We start from the raw sequence: 15,346 nt of genomic DNA, 5'->3' as shown, positions 1-15,346 counted from the left end.
TGGAGAAGGTTAAATATTCAGACTTCATCAGGTTTTAGATGGCAAATTATAGGTCAAAAAGATTAAAGGGGAAACGGGGAAGGTGCATAACGTTTTCATGCAGAGGACAATACAAGGAATTCTATGCTCGAAAGGGTGGTAGAGATTGAATTGCTCATCACATTTCAAAACACAAGGCTACAGATCAAGTGCCAAAGGATGAAATTATGTTCAGTAGCACTTTTTAAGATGGGGAAAACTGCTTCCTTCTGCGCCATAAATTTTCTGATCCTATTTTGCAAAAAAAAACCATACTGAAGGTGGGATAAAGAAAATTTGTGAGAAATTAAGTGACAATAAGGGATGATGATGCAGGGGAGACCAGTAATGAAGTAACTCAAAACAAAATAGATCCAAATTAAAATAAATCACTTCTCTCTCTCTAGTTACACAAAACTGTATGTTTTTTGTATTATCTATTGCATTGTACTGCGGCTACAAAGACAACATATTTCACGACATACGCTAGTAACATTGAACCTGATTCTGATATAAATTTATAATAGGGATGGGAAGTTGGCCAATAAATTACAGTAAAAACAAAATTGCATTAGAAAACCCAAAGGACATTGACAAAAAGATTTATTCTTTTTAAAAAGAGGAGCTGTTGCCTATTCTCTATTAAATACAGTTGTTGACTAATTCACTTCAGTCTACTGAAGCATCCTCTCTGCCCATCTGACAAATGTAATCAAGTGTTTCTAGTTTTCACTCCAATCCACCCGTGGAAGCTTCTTTTTATAAACATACAAGAATCAGACTATTGGTTTTGATGGTAAATAATTGTCAACTTATGAAAGAATGCTTTCTCCTCTGTCGATTATAAAGGACAGGGCGGCCTCAGATCAGGTGTCAAATTTGTGTGCAGTGGCTATTAAGACAGAGAGAGTGTAATCCACTATTTTAGCAAGGTAGAAGTCCCAAACATCTTGCTCCAATATTCTTGCTCTTTCTGCATACCATGGGATGATGTTTGGAGAAAGTGCACAGCAATGTCAGGGTTGGTTGTAGACTTCCCAAGATAACCCAGCAGAGTCTAGATTTACACACAGGAAAAGATCTTGATGTAAGATCAGTAACACCTGTACAATAATGTCCCAGCGAGAAAATGATGTCTTGTGAAAAGGGGAGAGAAAAATGTTGAAACAGTATTCAGTATTGATAAGCATTAACAGATAAAAAACAACTGATTTCAGTACTTCCTTCCATAACTGTTTTGGCTTATAAAAGAGATTACAATTAACCATCTGTAGAAACACAGTCAGCAACACACTTGTGTAGATTGTTTCTCCCCAGATTCATAATGCATGTATCTCTTCAAGTATTTATTCCAGATGGGTCAAATTCTTAAACTAATGGGCCATTAAAACATGAAAACTCTGCTTAAATGTAAAAATTTGTTGTAAATACTTTTGAATGCAAAATTTAAAAAAAGGTAAAGAATGAGACAACAAGTGTGGCAAAAACACATTCATTTTGTTCAGTTTAACACAAGATTTACATTCTTTTCAAATTAGTTATACCAAACTATTAGTTACTAACATTCTTCATTCCAAATAACAGCACCATTAGGTTCACATGAAAAACATTTATGTATTTCTTAGATTACAGCTATTCACAGTTTGGAGATTCTTACAATGCGATCGCAAATGTACTGATCTACAAGCACCTGTTAGCATTGTAGTTAAAATTTTGCCAGTTGTTCTGTACTTTTAGCTTTAGTGCCATATCAAGAACATTATTGTGCCAAAGTCATGAACAGAAAATGGCTGGTGTTATTGCACAGCCAACTAAATCTCATGTTTTTAAAAAATAAAACAGTGACAGCCTGTACAAAATTTCCATTTTCTCTAGAGATGCCCAAATATCAGCAGAAAACTGTCAACAATACATTTTACTGACAAATTTCATCTCTCTACATTTTCAACCAGATACCACCTCCCAACCCAAAGTGGTGCTGAATATTCTCTTTGCTTTCACCATTATACTGGTAAATGCATGATATCACCAGCTGTACTTTCATTAATTTAATTCAGGATCCAATATATGAAATGTTCAGGAAAGGGCTATACATTTCTCATTTACATGTAAAAGTATTAAAACACTAAATTATATTCTATTTCCAGATCAACATTCACATTTTCATTTATTGATAATAGCAAACAGTTAAACTTTCTTTTAAATTGCACATTTACCAAAAGGCTCAATAAGATTAAGAGTTTGTACAGGTTGTTACTGCTTTTGAAAATAGTTTGACAGTAAAGAATTCCATTGTTTGTGTAAATACTTGTGGACAGCAGCATTTTAAAATCGCTTGCAGCATTTATCCCATGTTTGGGTGACAGTGGACAGTGAGAGGGAAAGCCAATGAATAATTTAACTTGTTCCCAAACGGCAGTATAAACATGCACAATTTAAAAAGGATGATTTATTTCAACCCAAACTATAAATTTAAAGCAGTTTGAAATTTGGGATTTTCTCACAGAATATAATGCGTCATTGAGAACTTTAATAATAGCTCTACACAATTAATAGTAAATCAAAACAATTAAAATAATACAATATGCAAATTATGTTCTTAATATTGAAGCTATGATATTTACAGAAAACATATTGGAACAATGTATTAGAAGTTCTTTTTCCCCACTGTTTACTTGACAAATACTTCTCATTTAGAAATGGATTTTGCTGTACAGATATTGTGTATGCTATGGAAAAATTGTCTGATGCTTTCTCAACCAGCTTCAGCTCTAACAGAAAGTTAAAATCAGTCATCAATGGACCAGTTTTGTGTGCATTGTTCAATTATCAAAGCCGTGATGTAACTCAGATGAAGCACTGTGTATAACAGCCTTTTTTCAGGTGCAACTTATAACTCACTGCAAAGCTCAGTTTCATCAAATTATCAATCATTTCAATTAAGTAGCATTGTTAACTAATACTTTTTGCTGTCAATATTTTTGCAAGGATTTAACATGTCTAGATTCAATGATTCCCACATTACTGTTCTCTGTCAAGCTCTCTCTAGAGTTGTGCTCTATTGCAAGAGTAGTGTTAGTTTAAATAAAAACAATCCTTTATTCATCATATAATACATCTAGATACAAAATATAGTAGAAAGCTTGTGAAGGTATTTCACATGGTTATATTATATCAAGTAAATGACATTTTAGCTAAATGTTGTGTGGAAAATACAACCCTACATCAGCGGGTCCTAATGGCACCATCCTACATTTCAAAAATGGGAAGAAAAAAACCAAAATGGAATGTAGCTTCTGCTAGTGCCACAAGCAAAAAAAAAAACAAGTACTTCAGAATTTTCCCATGGCACAGCAAGTTGTTTCAAATATAGAAAAGATCAATGTTTGGGAATAAATCAACAACCCCAGGCTGTTAATTTGATGTAAAGTGCAAAGACATATAAAACAACTGGTGATGTTGCTACTGTTTTCACAACATTGGCAGTAAATGATGCACAGTGATTAGAGAGCTCCATAGTATTTTGCAATGTTCTCATTATTTAATTTTATTTTACTAGAGTAAAAAGATCAGATTATTACTAATGTGCTAATACCTTAGAAAAGGAGACTATGTAAAAAAGCATGTTATGTGCTCATAGGAAATGATTGCAAAGAAAATAATAATTTAATTCCCTGAAACAGCCCTGGTTAATTGCTATTTCATAACTGTAATAACAGAGTGAAGAAAATTTTTTTAAATGTTCTCAAAGTATCACAAGATAATGAAATTTTAGGAACACAATAACTGATGGATTACAAGATGAAATATAATCAAACAAGATATTGGGAAGTACTTATTGACCACTCACAAGGACCTGTACTCGGGTGTCATAATGTGGTTGCTAAGAATTAAGATTAAAAAGTTCAGAGAAATATTGATTTGCCTTCTCTATTATTTGAATATGTATCCTAAACCAGGAACTACCATAAAATTGATCAGCTGTGGTCCTAATTTCATTATAACTTAATATAAATATGTTGCTGTTATTTGCATACCTGCAGTGTTTTTATTTGAATTCCTGCTGTGTGGAATATAAAAATTTAGTTCATTTCAGGTAAATTTCCAGCTTTTTTTCCCCCCGTAATGATACTTTCAATTGGAGACTGTGGTATAAATATACTGTAGTTAATTGAAAGATGACAAGAATTTTCTGCAGAAAAAATATTGATGATTAATGCCTCCTTCACATTCCGTATGTTACAATGGGCTAATGTTTAAGTATCAGCCAACATAACTTAGACTGGGCTGCAAGAAACTACACAGGTTTTAGGTCTAATGCTTCATCCTCGTTGTGTCAGTAAGAACTGTGTACAAGGCCATTACTGACTATAGCGTTCTCTAGCTTGAAATGCAAACACATAATAGGATTAAAGTTCTTTTCCCAAATCAATACATAATTGATGTTGATTATATTAATACTATGCATGGAGGTTATGATGTCGTCATACCATGAGAGAATGTGTTGATGTCTACAGTCATGCATGTTTAAGTTCCCTTGGGCAGATGAACACTATCAGTAAATGGTGTATCCCAGCAGGAGCTGTCATCTTCAGAAATGCCTGTATAATAATTGGAGGAAATAGTTAAATAATATGCAGGGAAGATCTTGTGATGTGTAGCAAAAATCGCATGAATTAATAGTTTTGAATCATGATTATGCTACACAACCCATGGGTAAAATCTTCCTGATCACCTTCAAACAAAATGTAACATAGATTGAGATCCAAACCTCATGGTTTAAACTAGAACAGGAACACAACACCTACTGTTCAGTGAAACTGTAATTAGCTCAAACTGTAATATTTGCAGAATGAGAATAAAAACGAGTTGCACACATGAAAAGCAAATTTTGTAGGAGTGGCAAAATTTCTTAGAGCTAAATAAAAGAGCTTAATGGCAACAACATGCAGGGATTATAAAACTGGCTACTTCCAATTATATTAACTACCTAAATAAATTTTCAGTGATAGATAATCCAATTTTTTTTTTTAAAAAGTCTAGCGTTGATATATTGTGTGGAGCACGGCACCATGAATAGTTAAAAGCAAATCCAAATATTGTACCTTCTATACTTCAAATTACTCCTAACTATTAATACAAGCCTTCATTGTTTAAGCAGCAATAAAATGACAAGTTCTGTGCTACAAGTAAGCACTGGTAAAGCTAATTCAAAGCACAGCAAAGTTTTGAAGATATTTTTTTAAATGTTTAGATCTTGTATTGTTACTTTTACCTGGGCAATCTGGAGCATAAAAGCTTTCCAATTTGTCTGCTTTTTTTTTTAAATCAGTCTACCATGCTGAAACCCAGAAAATAACCTCAAGCTTTGGTCAATAGGTAAGAAATGCAGAAGTTTCTTTCACCTACAAAATACCCTTGCAAAACATCAGCTGAACTTAATGGTTGGTGTTCACGCCTAATTAACATTGCAGCAGTTCAAGTAGCTGATGGTTCTGCCTTCACCAGGCAAAGGAGATGCTACATTATTGACCAGAGTGTGCTGTTTTGCTTCACCTATCAACTGGCACGCAAGGTCAAGGAACAGTTTCTCAACATTGTCCGACTCTTTCGCCGAAGTCTCCAGGTAATGCATATTCTGAGTTTCTGAAAATTCTTCACCCCTCTCTCTGGACACTTCTCGTTTCTCTGCTAAATCAATCTTGTTGCCTGCAAAATAAGAGATTGGTATAATTTAGAGTCAGAACATCAAAGCTAGCATTGGTCTTGGTGCTGCATGAGCAGTGCTGCCATTCCATCAGAAGGTCAAGAGTTAAGAATCCGAACACCATCGAACTTTCATGCAACCTCTAAGAAAGGTGAAACATGTGTCTTCTCAGATGGATGCAAAATGTCCAATAACATCACTGAAAAAGGATAATAATGCCTCAGCCAATATGAATCATGTGACGAGCAAAATACAATTATTTATAAATACATTTAGTTTGTGGCATTATGATGTAAGCAAGAAATATTTGCATGCTTTTTAACATTACTGTAATGACTACACAAAAATGAGCTTCCTTTGAAAGTAGGGGCTATTTAAAGTATTTGATTATTTTTAAATTCAGATACATCACCTAGAAACAGAACCAAAAATCTTTAAATCAGAGTACAAATTAAAGTAGATAATGATTAAGCCTGGTAAAAATGGCTGCTTAGGAAGTGTGCCTGCAAGAAATATACTGTCAGTGGATTCAGATTATGATCATGATAAAGTTAACTATCAACATGATTACAAAATGATCATCAGCACCTTGCCTATTATGGTAATTGCATATAAACTACAAAAATAGTGTTTTTGCTGGTAATAATGAGAATCTAAACTTTACTGCCATTCTTATTGGTATTCAGCTGCAACCAGGTTTGGGATCCACACCACCAAGAGTCAGGAATGTGCATGGGTTTGCAAACTAAACCTGGATTCTGCGTTTTCCCTTTGTAATTTTCCAATGGAAATGGTGAATTTACTCAGTGGACTCTTTATGAGCTACCTCCTCTACCCTGCGTGTGTGTCTCTGGTCTTCTGCCGCTGTAGCTCACCCACTTCAAGGTTTGACATGTTATGCATTTCCACACACCACTGTGTAATGAACATGTGGTTATTTGAGCTACTGTCACCTCCTTGTCAGCTTTAACCAGTCTGGCCATTCTCCTCTGACCTCTCTCCTTAACAAGGTGTTTTTGACCACAAAACTGGCACTCACTGGATACTTTTAAGTTTTTTCACGATTCTCTGCAAACTCCAGAAACCGTTGTGCGTGAAAATCCCAGATCAGCAGCTACAATTATTACATGGCCAAAGTCACTGAGATCACACTTCTTTCCCCATTCTGATGTTTGGTCGAAACAACTGAACCTCTTGACCACGTCTGCTTGCTTTTATGTAATGAGTTGCTGCCACATGATTGGCTGATAAAATATTTGCATTAAAGAGGTACAGGTGTACTTAATAATGTGACCACTAAGTGTATATTATTGTGCACCAGATATTTTTTAAATGAAATAAGTATGTTTGGCTATTAATAACATCAGAATCATATTTGATATCACTGATCCATGTCATGGAATTTGTTGTTTTGTGGCAGCACTACTGTGCAATACATACAAAATACTATACATTTAAGAAGAAATATATGCAAAAGTTAAATTAAATGAATAGTGTAAAAAGACAGCAAAATAATGAAGCAGCATTCACAGGTTGGCTCATCGTCCGTTCAGACATTTAATGGCAGAGCAGAAGCAGCTGTTCCCAAAACATTGAGTGTCTGTTTTCAGGATCCTGTTTTACCTCTCGATGGTTGCAATAATGAGAAGAGGGCATGTTAATAATGGATGCCGTCTTTTTGAAGCATCACCACTTGAATCTGTCCTTGACGCTCGGGAGGACAGTGGCCATAGTGGAGCTGGCTGAGTTTGCAAAATTCAGCAACTATTTCTGTTCCTGTGCAGTGGTCCCTCCACATCAGATGGTGATGCAATGCAACCAGTTAGAATGCTCTCCACAGATTTGCTGACATACCAACTCTCCTCAAACTCCTAATGAAATACAGCCACTGAGGTGCCTTCTTCGTAACTGCATCAAAATGCTGGGCTCAGGAGAGATCTTCAGAGATGTTGACACCAGGAATCTTGAAACTGCTCACTCTTTCCACTGCTGACCCCTCGATGAGAAAGTTCAAAGTAAAATTTATTCTCCTCATCTGTCTAAGTCCTTCTGTAGCCTCTCTACTTTCTCAAGGTTACCTGCTCCTCCACCTATCTTCAAATCGTCTGCAAACTTTGCAATAAAGCTATTAATTCCATTATCCAAATCATAGACATACAACGTAAGAAGAAGTGATCCCAACACAGACCATTGTAGAACACTAGTCACTGGCAGCTAACCAGAAAGGTTCCTTTTATTCCCACACTTTGCCTCCTGCCAATTAGCCACTGCTTTATCCATGCTAGAATCTTCCCTGTAATACCATGGGCTTGTAGCTTAAGTAGCCCCATGTGTGGCACCTTGTCAAAGGCCTCTCTCCCTTCTTGAAGAATAGAGTGACATTTGCAATTTTCCAATCTTCTGGAACCATTTAGGAATCTAGTGATTCTTGAAAGATCATTACTAATGCCTCCACAATCTCTTCAGCCACCTCCTTCAGCACCTGGGAGTTTACAACTTGAGGTGCAAGTGACTTACCTACCTGAAGACCTTTCAGATTCCCAAGAACCTTCTCCCTAGTAATGGTAACCTCACACACTTCAGGACCCCTGATTCTCACCTCCAATCTCCCAGACCTCCCACATCCCAGAAAGAGTACAGAACCCTGCCCCTGGAGCCAGTCTCACTAATCTACTATACCCTAAAAGATGAGGAATGAACAAATAATGACAAAGAGAACTGAGAAGGCAACGTACCTCACCCAAGCCTGATGAGCCAAAGCCATTTAGAACACTGGTACATTCCAGAAGAATGGCTGCTCCACTTGCACTTGAATTATTCTTATTGGCCCTTTCTAACACATCACTTCTTGCTGATTGGTTGCTCCTCAAATCAGAAAAACTGCCACGAAACTCTGCCTTCAAAACCTCGATCGCTGCCCTGATTAAAAAGCTCTTCTCACGCACCCCTGAAGTGGATTGCCCACACGCAATGGCCCGGCTTCCACAGCTGCCTGTGACAATGAATCCAAGGCTTCTGATTGGGGAAAACAGTGAACGATTTCGTAGGAACACACTTAACCACAGCTGTTTTAAGAAGGTCTGTAACAACCTTGGTGTAGTCATTCAGGTCCTCAGACAAGTTCTTGAACACGGCCCAGACCACTGACTCAAGACAATCCAGTAACTGTTCCTCAGCCTCCCACGACCGCCTCTTTATTGTCTTGATCTCTGGAGCCTTGCTCTTTAGGCTCTGTCTGTATACAGATAGTAGGAGTACGGCCAAATCATCCAACTTGCCAAAATGTGGCCTCAGGAAGGAACATTAGGCATTCCTTATCGTAGTGTAGGAGTGGTCCAGTGTGTTGGGACCTCTGATGCAACAGGTTACGTGCTGGTGATAATTGGGCAGGGTTTTCTTCAAACAGGGCTGGTTAAAGCCACCAAATATAATTTGAAATGCGTTGTGATGAGCTGTTTCTTGTTACAGACAACATCGTGCAGTTTCGCGAGTGCTTGCTTATAATCGGCCGCTGCTGGTATGTAAACTGCGGTCAGGATCACAGATGAGAACTCCCAAGGAAAACAGAATGGTCTACATTTAATTGTTAGTTGTTCTAAGGCAGGGGAACAAGAATTTGACATAACCTAATGTCTGTGCACCAATGAGAATCGACTAAAAAGCATAGGCTGCCACCTCTTTCCTTTCCAGAGTTCACGGTTTGATCCATTCTGTGAATCGTATCACTGCATCCGGTGTATCTGCATTTAACTAAGTTTCAGTGCAACGAACAACTGAGATCTGCCTCATCTGCCTCTGATACAGCAGCCTAAGATTGTCAATCTTATTTTCCAGTGACTGTACATTCACCAACAAAATGCTAGGTGCAGGAGGCCTTATCCCTCTAATCTTCAGCCTGGTTTGAATCCCACCTCTCCTGCCATGTTTTCAGCCATGGCATTGACCCTTAAAGGCGCCACGCTTAATTGCTCCGAACTTAACCGTCGAACATGAGATCTGCAGATCATTGATGTAATTTCGTAGTCAGTTGTTAAGAGCAAATTTACATGCTGTAGATTGCAGCAAAAGTAGTTCAAAATGAGTTTATTTGCGAGGAAAACTGGTACAATTTCCTGCAGCCCACAGAGAGTCATCAATGTATGCTGACACCATCTTCGACCACAAGGATTGGTACATGTTCCCTTGACTTCTTCCTGAAGTCCACAATCAATTCCTTAGTCTTATTGACATTGAGTACACTACCTGCCAACAATTGTTGTAACAATTGATTCTGCCAACAATAGTTGTGTCATCGGCAAATTTATAAATGGCATTTCAGCTGTGTCTAGCCACACAGTCATGGGTGGAGAGAGGACAGTAGTGAGCCAAGTACACATCTGAGGTACCCCAGAGTTAATCATCAGATTCCACATCCTGGAAAATCTGCTAGTCAAGCACCAAAGTTTTAAACTGGACTTTTAGGGAAAAAATGCTTTTATTTTAATGATACCGTGTCACCAACCATCAGAAACTGAACTAGAACAGCTACGTCAACACAGGACTCAAATAGAAGGGTACTCTTACAATATAGTCCAATCCTTGGCAAATCCTCGCTATTCAAAGACCTCTCCACCATGAAATATGCATGTAATTAATGTGGTCAATTATCAATGTATGCAAGAGCATATTAAGTAGAAGTGGGAATAGATCATTTGATCCTGCTCCCTCTAAGATCATATTCAATAATTCTTCCTTGCCAATCCCACTCAGAATATGCTGAGTGAAAGCATGACAGCCTTCTGGAGGTAGGAATTCTGAAGATCTGCAACACAGCATTAAGATATTTCTCTGCATTTCAGTTCTAAATTCCAGAGACTATGCGCTGTTTCTATTGGAAACTGCCTCTGTTGGTCTACCCTGCCATGATATCTTAGAAAGATGTATACAACAAATCAACTGTCATTCTTTTGGACTCAGCACAACTTAACCAAAACCTATGCACTTTGATTCGCCTATGTGATATTCAAGTGGCTCCTGAGCAATTCACTTCATCAAAAGGGTTTTCTCACCTGAGATTTCCAGCACCAACACCACAATTCTGTGGGAATCCAAGATACACGGTACGTCACCATGTTGTGGAATTCCCTACCAAAGATCAAGCCCAAGTTTTTGGCAAAACTACTTCAACACCAAAAGAGTTAATGAACACAGCTTTACCCACACTTCGAGAACAGAAACAAGGCTCACTTTTTACCTCAAAAATTTTATATTTCAAGCACTAGTTTCTACTTACCAACCAAAACAGTGGTGACTTTATTGCTAGCATACTGCTCAATCTCCCTCAGCCATTCAGGAAGGCAACGGAAAGACTCTTCACAGGTAATATCATAGGTCAATATTAAGGCATTTGCACTGCGGTAATAGCTCTGAGTGATGGATCGAAACCTCTCTTGTCCAGCGGTATCCCAAATCTGGAGCTGAGGTACAGAAAACAGGAGATCAATGAGCTTTCCATGAACAACTTGCATGTCTTTTTACTCTAACCCATGCAACACAAAACTGAAAGGTTTATACAAGTTGATTATACCCCAACAAATTGCTATCCCCTATCAGATTTGGCTCTCATACTAGTTTAGTTGTTCAAAGCAGGAAGCCAATTCAATTTCCTCCTGCGTGGCAAATACAACAGGAATCTCCCCTTACTTGTTGATTTTCCTGTTTTCAGACCATATTATCATTTTACTTGAATGCAGTTTTCTTCTTGTCTGTTTTCTACCATCCTTACAACCAAACATGTTGCGGCTAATAAAGATTCCCAAATTAATTTTGCCTGATTGGGAATTACAGGTCTACACGTGTATACTTCAGCAGGATGGCAATACTGATTTAACAATTTCACACACTACAAGCCTGACTACACCAGCATAAGAATTTCATTCAAAAACAAAAGTATGTGCAGATATACAATTAGTATAGCCAGTGTTTCAGCTTCTGAGACATTGATTTTTCTAGCAGGTCATTCTCAACCAGCAACACGAAACCTTAAATCAATGCCCTACCTACATGTTATAACAAAGTTACAATTATACAATGCCTTCAAAATTGAATAAATATCTAAAGACAATTCAGAGGCATAATCAGACAAGAACGGATGACAAGATATTAGGATGACCAAAGACAAGTTAACGATGAGAGGATAATGAAGGTTATAAAAAGGAATTTCAGAATATAGAAGAGGGGAAGCTGCTGGTGTTGGAGGAAGAGTGCCCATGATGAGCACTGATAGCAAAGAAAAGGTGGGGTTGTGTTGAGTTTGAATCACCAGGATAATTAAGCGGAAGACTAAGTGCTATTGCAGATCAGGAGGAGTGAACAGGACTCTTGTGCAGAAAACATAATGTAAGCAAGAGTTTCGGATGAATTGCATCAGTTTGCCTGAAAGTTTACCCCCAAAAAATAAATAAATAAAGCAGGATTTTTGTCAACATTATGAAAGAAGTCTCTACCAGAAAAATGTCTTAACAAGTTTCTTGAATATTTTTGGTTCTTTATAAATCCTGGTCCAAACCTGAATGACTGCTAGTGAAGATTTGGCTTCTATAGATCAGGAACAAAAATCAGCACAAGCTTTCTTCATACAATTGTATCAGAATGAATATCATGTGAGCTGAATTCTCCGTTCCTTTATAATTTTGTACATTACTATGGAAATAGGATTTATACCAACAAGAATGCACCAGAACAGACTGTCTAAATTTGTTATTCCTTTATTCTACTTTGAAATAATCATTCTCATAGCTATCCTGGTATTTTAAAATCCCTATTCTACTTTGAAATAATCATTCTCATAGCTATCCTGGTATTTTAAAATCCCTACACATTTTGCTTGGAATTAGTTTTACTGTGCTCATTTAATTTTTGCAGAGGCCAGGCGTTGTATTCCTAACTGTGAGCGCATGTGAAGAAGGGTGGGGGTGATGGTCAAAAATGAGGAAAATTGTCAGTGTCAAAACATAAAATGCTGGAACGCTGAAGAAAAAAATGCTCACTACCCAAGCATGGCCCCAACACTCATGAAGCACTTTTTTTTTAAATTGAAGAGAAGAAAAAGCTTAAACTGTCTAATAAAGAATTCCATGCATTAACAAAATCCAAGCCTGTTAGGTTTGACCAAAATATTCCACAATGACACGTTTAAGCTTTTCAATCATAATACATTTCTTAAAAATAAAAATCTAAGATAGTTTTCATTACAGTCAAAACGATCCGCATCTGGCAACAAGCAGAAGACAGTTTGATTAAAAAAAAAGAACCAAAGCTACAGATTTTGCTTGACATGAAACAGAGTATTCATAACTCTCACATTTTCACCATCTATGCCCAAAAACTAAAGTTATTTGTTGAGAATAACTCTATCAAGGATCAGCCAATTAACCTTAGTGTAGGGCAGTGAAGAATTTCCATCTGACTGGTAGGCTGCATGTTTTAAGTCCCCGAAGAATCGTCTGTTCAACTCACTTCACAGTACACTTCAGTTCTACTTGCCAATTCTTTTTGTACTACTTTCGTCTTTTTAAACTTGGTTCATAAAAATCATGCACAAACCAAAGTTCTGTACAAAAGCAAATTTTTCAATTCAATCTCCCAAAATGGTGGAGATTCTGAAAGGATGTTTCTTAGTCAAAATCAATGCCTCAATGAGCTGGGACGCTTCAGATAATACTTATTAGATTGGTAGATGAATAATGGAACATGTCATAGTTCCATTAGAAATGGGTACACAGAAGATGGAAGACATTACCACCGTCATGAAACTACGTAAATTACAAAATATTTTCTAGTGATCGAATATCTGACAGCAGCTCAATAAATATACACATAGATATATTTACACTTGCATTAGAACAAGCCTTTAATCTCCAGATAAAATTTGCTGCTGGATTCAAATATTCCTAAACCCATGCCTCTGCTCAAATATTGGAGCAGCAACATCAATCAGGCATTGCACAACAAATTACATCACTGCTACATGCCTTGGGACCTCGGTGCACAAGCTTATCATAAACACAAAAGACCATGCGACAAATTACCAAAGTGGAGTATGCATGCATGGAGAACATTTTTAGCTATTCGTTCTCAGCTATAGTGATATGGAAAAAGAACAGGGTGATACACAGTAGAATTTCTAACCCAGTGGCTTTCTCATCAACATGTCCAAGGTACAAATTCCAAAGGGGTATTTTTTAGTACATTTTCTTAGCTGCTCTCTCTGAGACTGCCACATTTATAAATCATTTGTCTTACAGGCCCATGCCTTTAGAAAGGAGATTAGGATTGCACAAATGCATTCGACATAGCATCCTCGTTGGCAGTAGACATACAAAATGGTATTGGGTGATATTTTGTCTATCTCTTTATACAAAAAGATGAGGCAGGATTACTTTAACCCATCAGTCAGTGGACACCTGGAATGTCAAATTGATAGCAATGATTTAGAACAACTAGAAAACAAATTAAATTGGCGTAGGCTTTGTATCTTTCAAAAAAGACCTAAATTATGCGATAAAGTCCTTTGTCCTATTTTGTAAGGTTTGCTTTCAGATTATCAAAAGAATGTAATGTATGAAATGAAGCATACCATAGTCTTGTGATCAGCATGGTTACCAAAAAAAAAACAAGCAAAGTTACAAACAACATTCTATGTGATTAGCATTCTCTGTCCTGACTATTTTCCAATAGCTGATAGAGGAACACACCATTTTCAATTAATCCCCAACTATGAAACTTCCCTTCCCAGATCTCCTTTTACCTAGTAAACAACTCAAATAATGGATTTGTATTTTCCATTAAAAGTTTTGCTGATTTTCTGATAAAGAAAAGCGAGTACCAAAATTGAAGATGCATTCGGGAAATTATTTATTACTGAAGTTATGGGCTAGACCTTTGACAGCATAGGATAATTAGGCTATAAAATACAGGAGCAGGATTTGGCCATTCCACGCATCAAGTCTTCTCCCACCATTTAATAACGGTAATTTTTTTTCCTCCACAACACTCTCCCTGCAACCCTCAACTCCCTATCAAATAAAGACCTATCTCTGCCTTAAACACACACAATGATTTGGCTTCTACAGCCCTCTGTGGCAAAAAGAAATTCCACAGATTTGCCACCCTCTGGCTAAACAAAATACTCGTGTTAGTTTTAAAGGCATATCCCTTCACTGAGGCTGTGCCCTTCGATCATAGATTCCTGTACTAATGGAAAAATCCTCTCCACATCAACTCTATCCAGGCCTATCAGTATTCAGTATGTTTCAATGAGATCCCTCCATATCCTTCTGAATTCCACAGAGGACAGGCCCAAAGCCAAACACTCCTCATATATTAAATCTTTTTCTAAGGTGATCAATTACATACTACTTTAGGAAGAAAACACTAATTCTTTGTGGTGAATTGTGTTAGATACAAGACAAGAATTAGGGTTACTCATAGCCCTCTATTTTTCTAAGTTCCATGTACCTATCCAGGAGTCTCTTAAAAGACCCTGTTGTATCTCCTCCACCACAGTCGCCGGCAGCACATTCCATGCACTCACCACTCTCTGCATAGAAAAAAAAACATACCCCTGATACCTACTTCCAA

General features: G+C 37.2%; 1 protein-coding gene across 1 annotated transcript in view; it reads right to left on the bottom strand.

The window, feature by feature from the left end:
* Nucleotides 1-1,475: 1,475 nt before the first annotated feature.
* rab30 (RAB30, member RAS oncogene family) overlaps nucleotides 1,476-15,346 on the bottom strand; it is a 71,552-nt gene continuing 57,681 nt past the window's right edge. The window contains exons 4-5 of the mRNA XM_063053956.1: nucleotides 10,998-11,181; nucleotides 1,476-5,727 (exon numbers count right to left, since the gene is read on the bottom strand). Of these exons, the coding sequence (XP_062910026.1) occupies nucleotides 5,477-5,727; nucleotides 10,998-11,181 (435 nt within the window). The 3' untranslated portion in view covers nucleotides 1,476-5,476. The remainder of the gene's footprint in view (nucleotides 5,728-10,997; nucleotides 11,182-15,346) is intronic.

Source organism: Mobula hypostoma, chromosome 7 (genome assembly GCF_963921235.1).
Source record: "Mobula hypostoma chromosome 7, sMobHyp1.1, whole genome shotgun sequence".
Lineage (NCBI taxonomy): Eukaryota > Metazoa > Chordata > Chondrichthyes > Myliobatiformes > Myliobatidae > Mobula > Mobula hypostoma.
The sequence above is the reverse complement of the archived record's forward strand: the minus strand, read 5'-3'. Positions and strand labels throughout refer to the sequence as shown.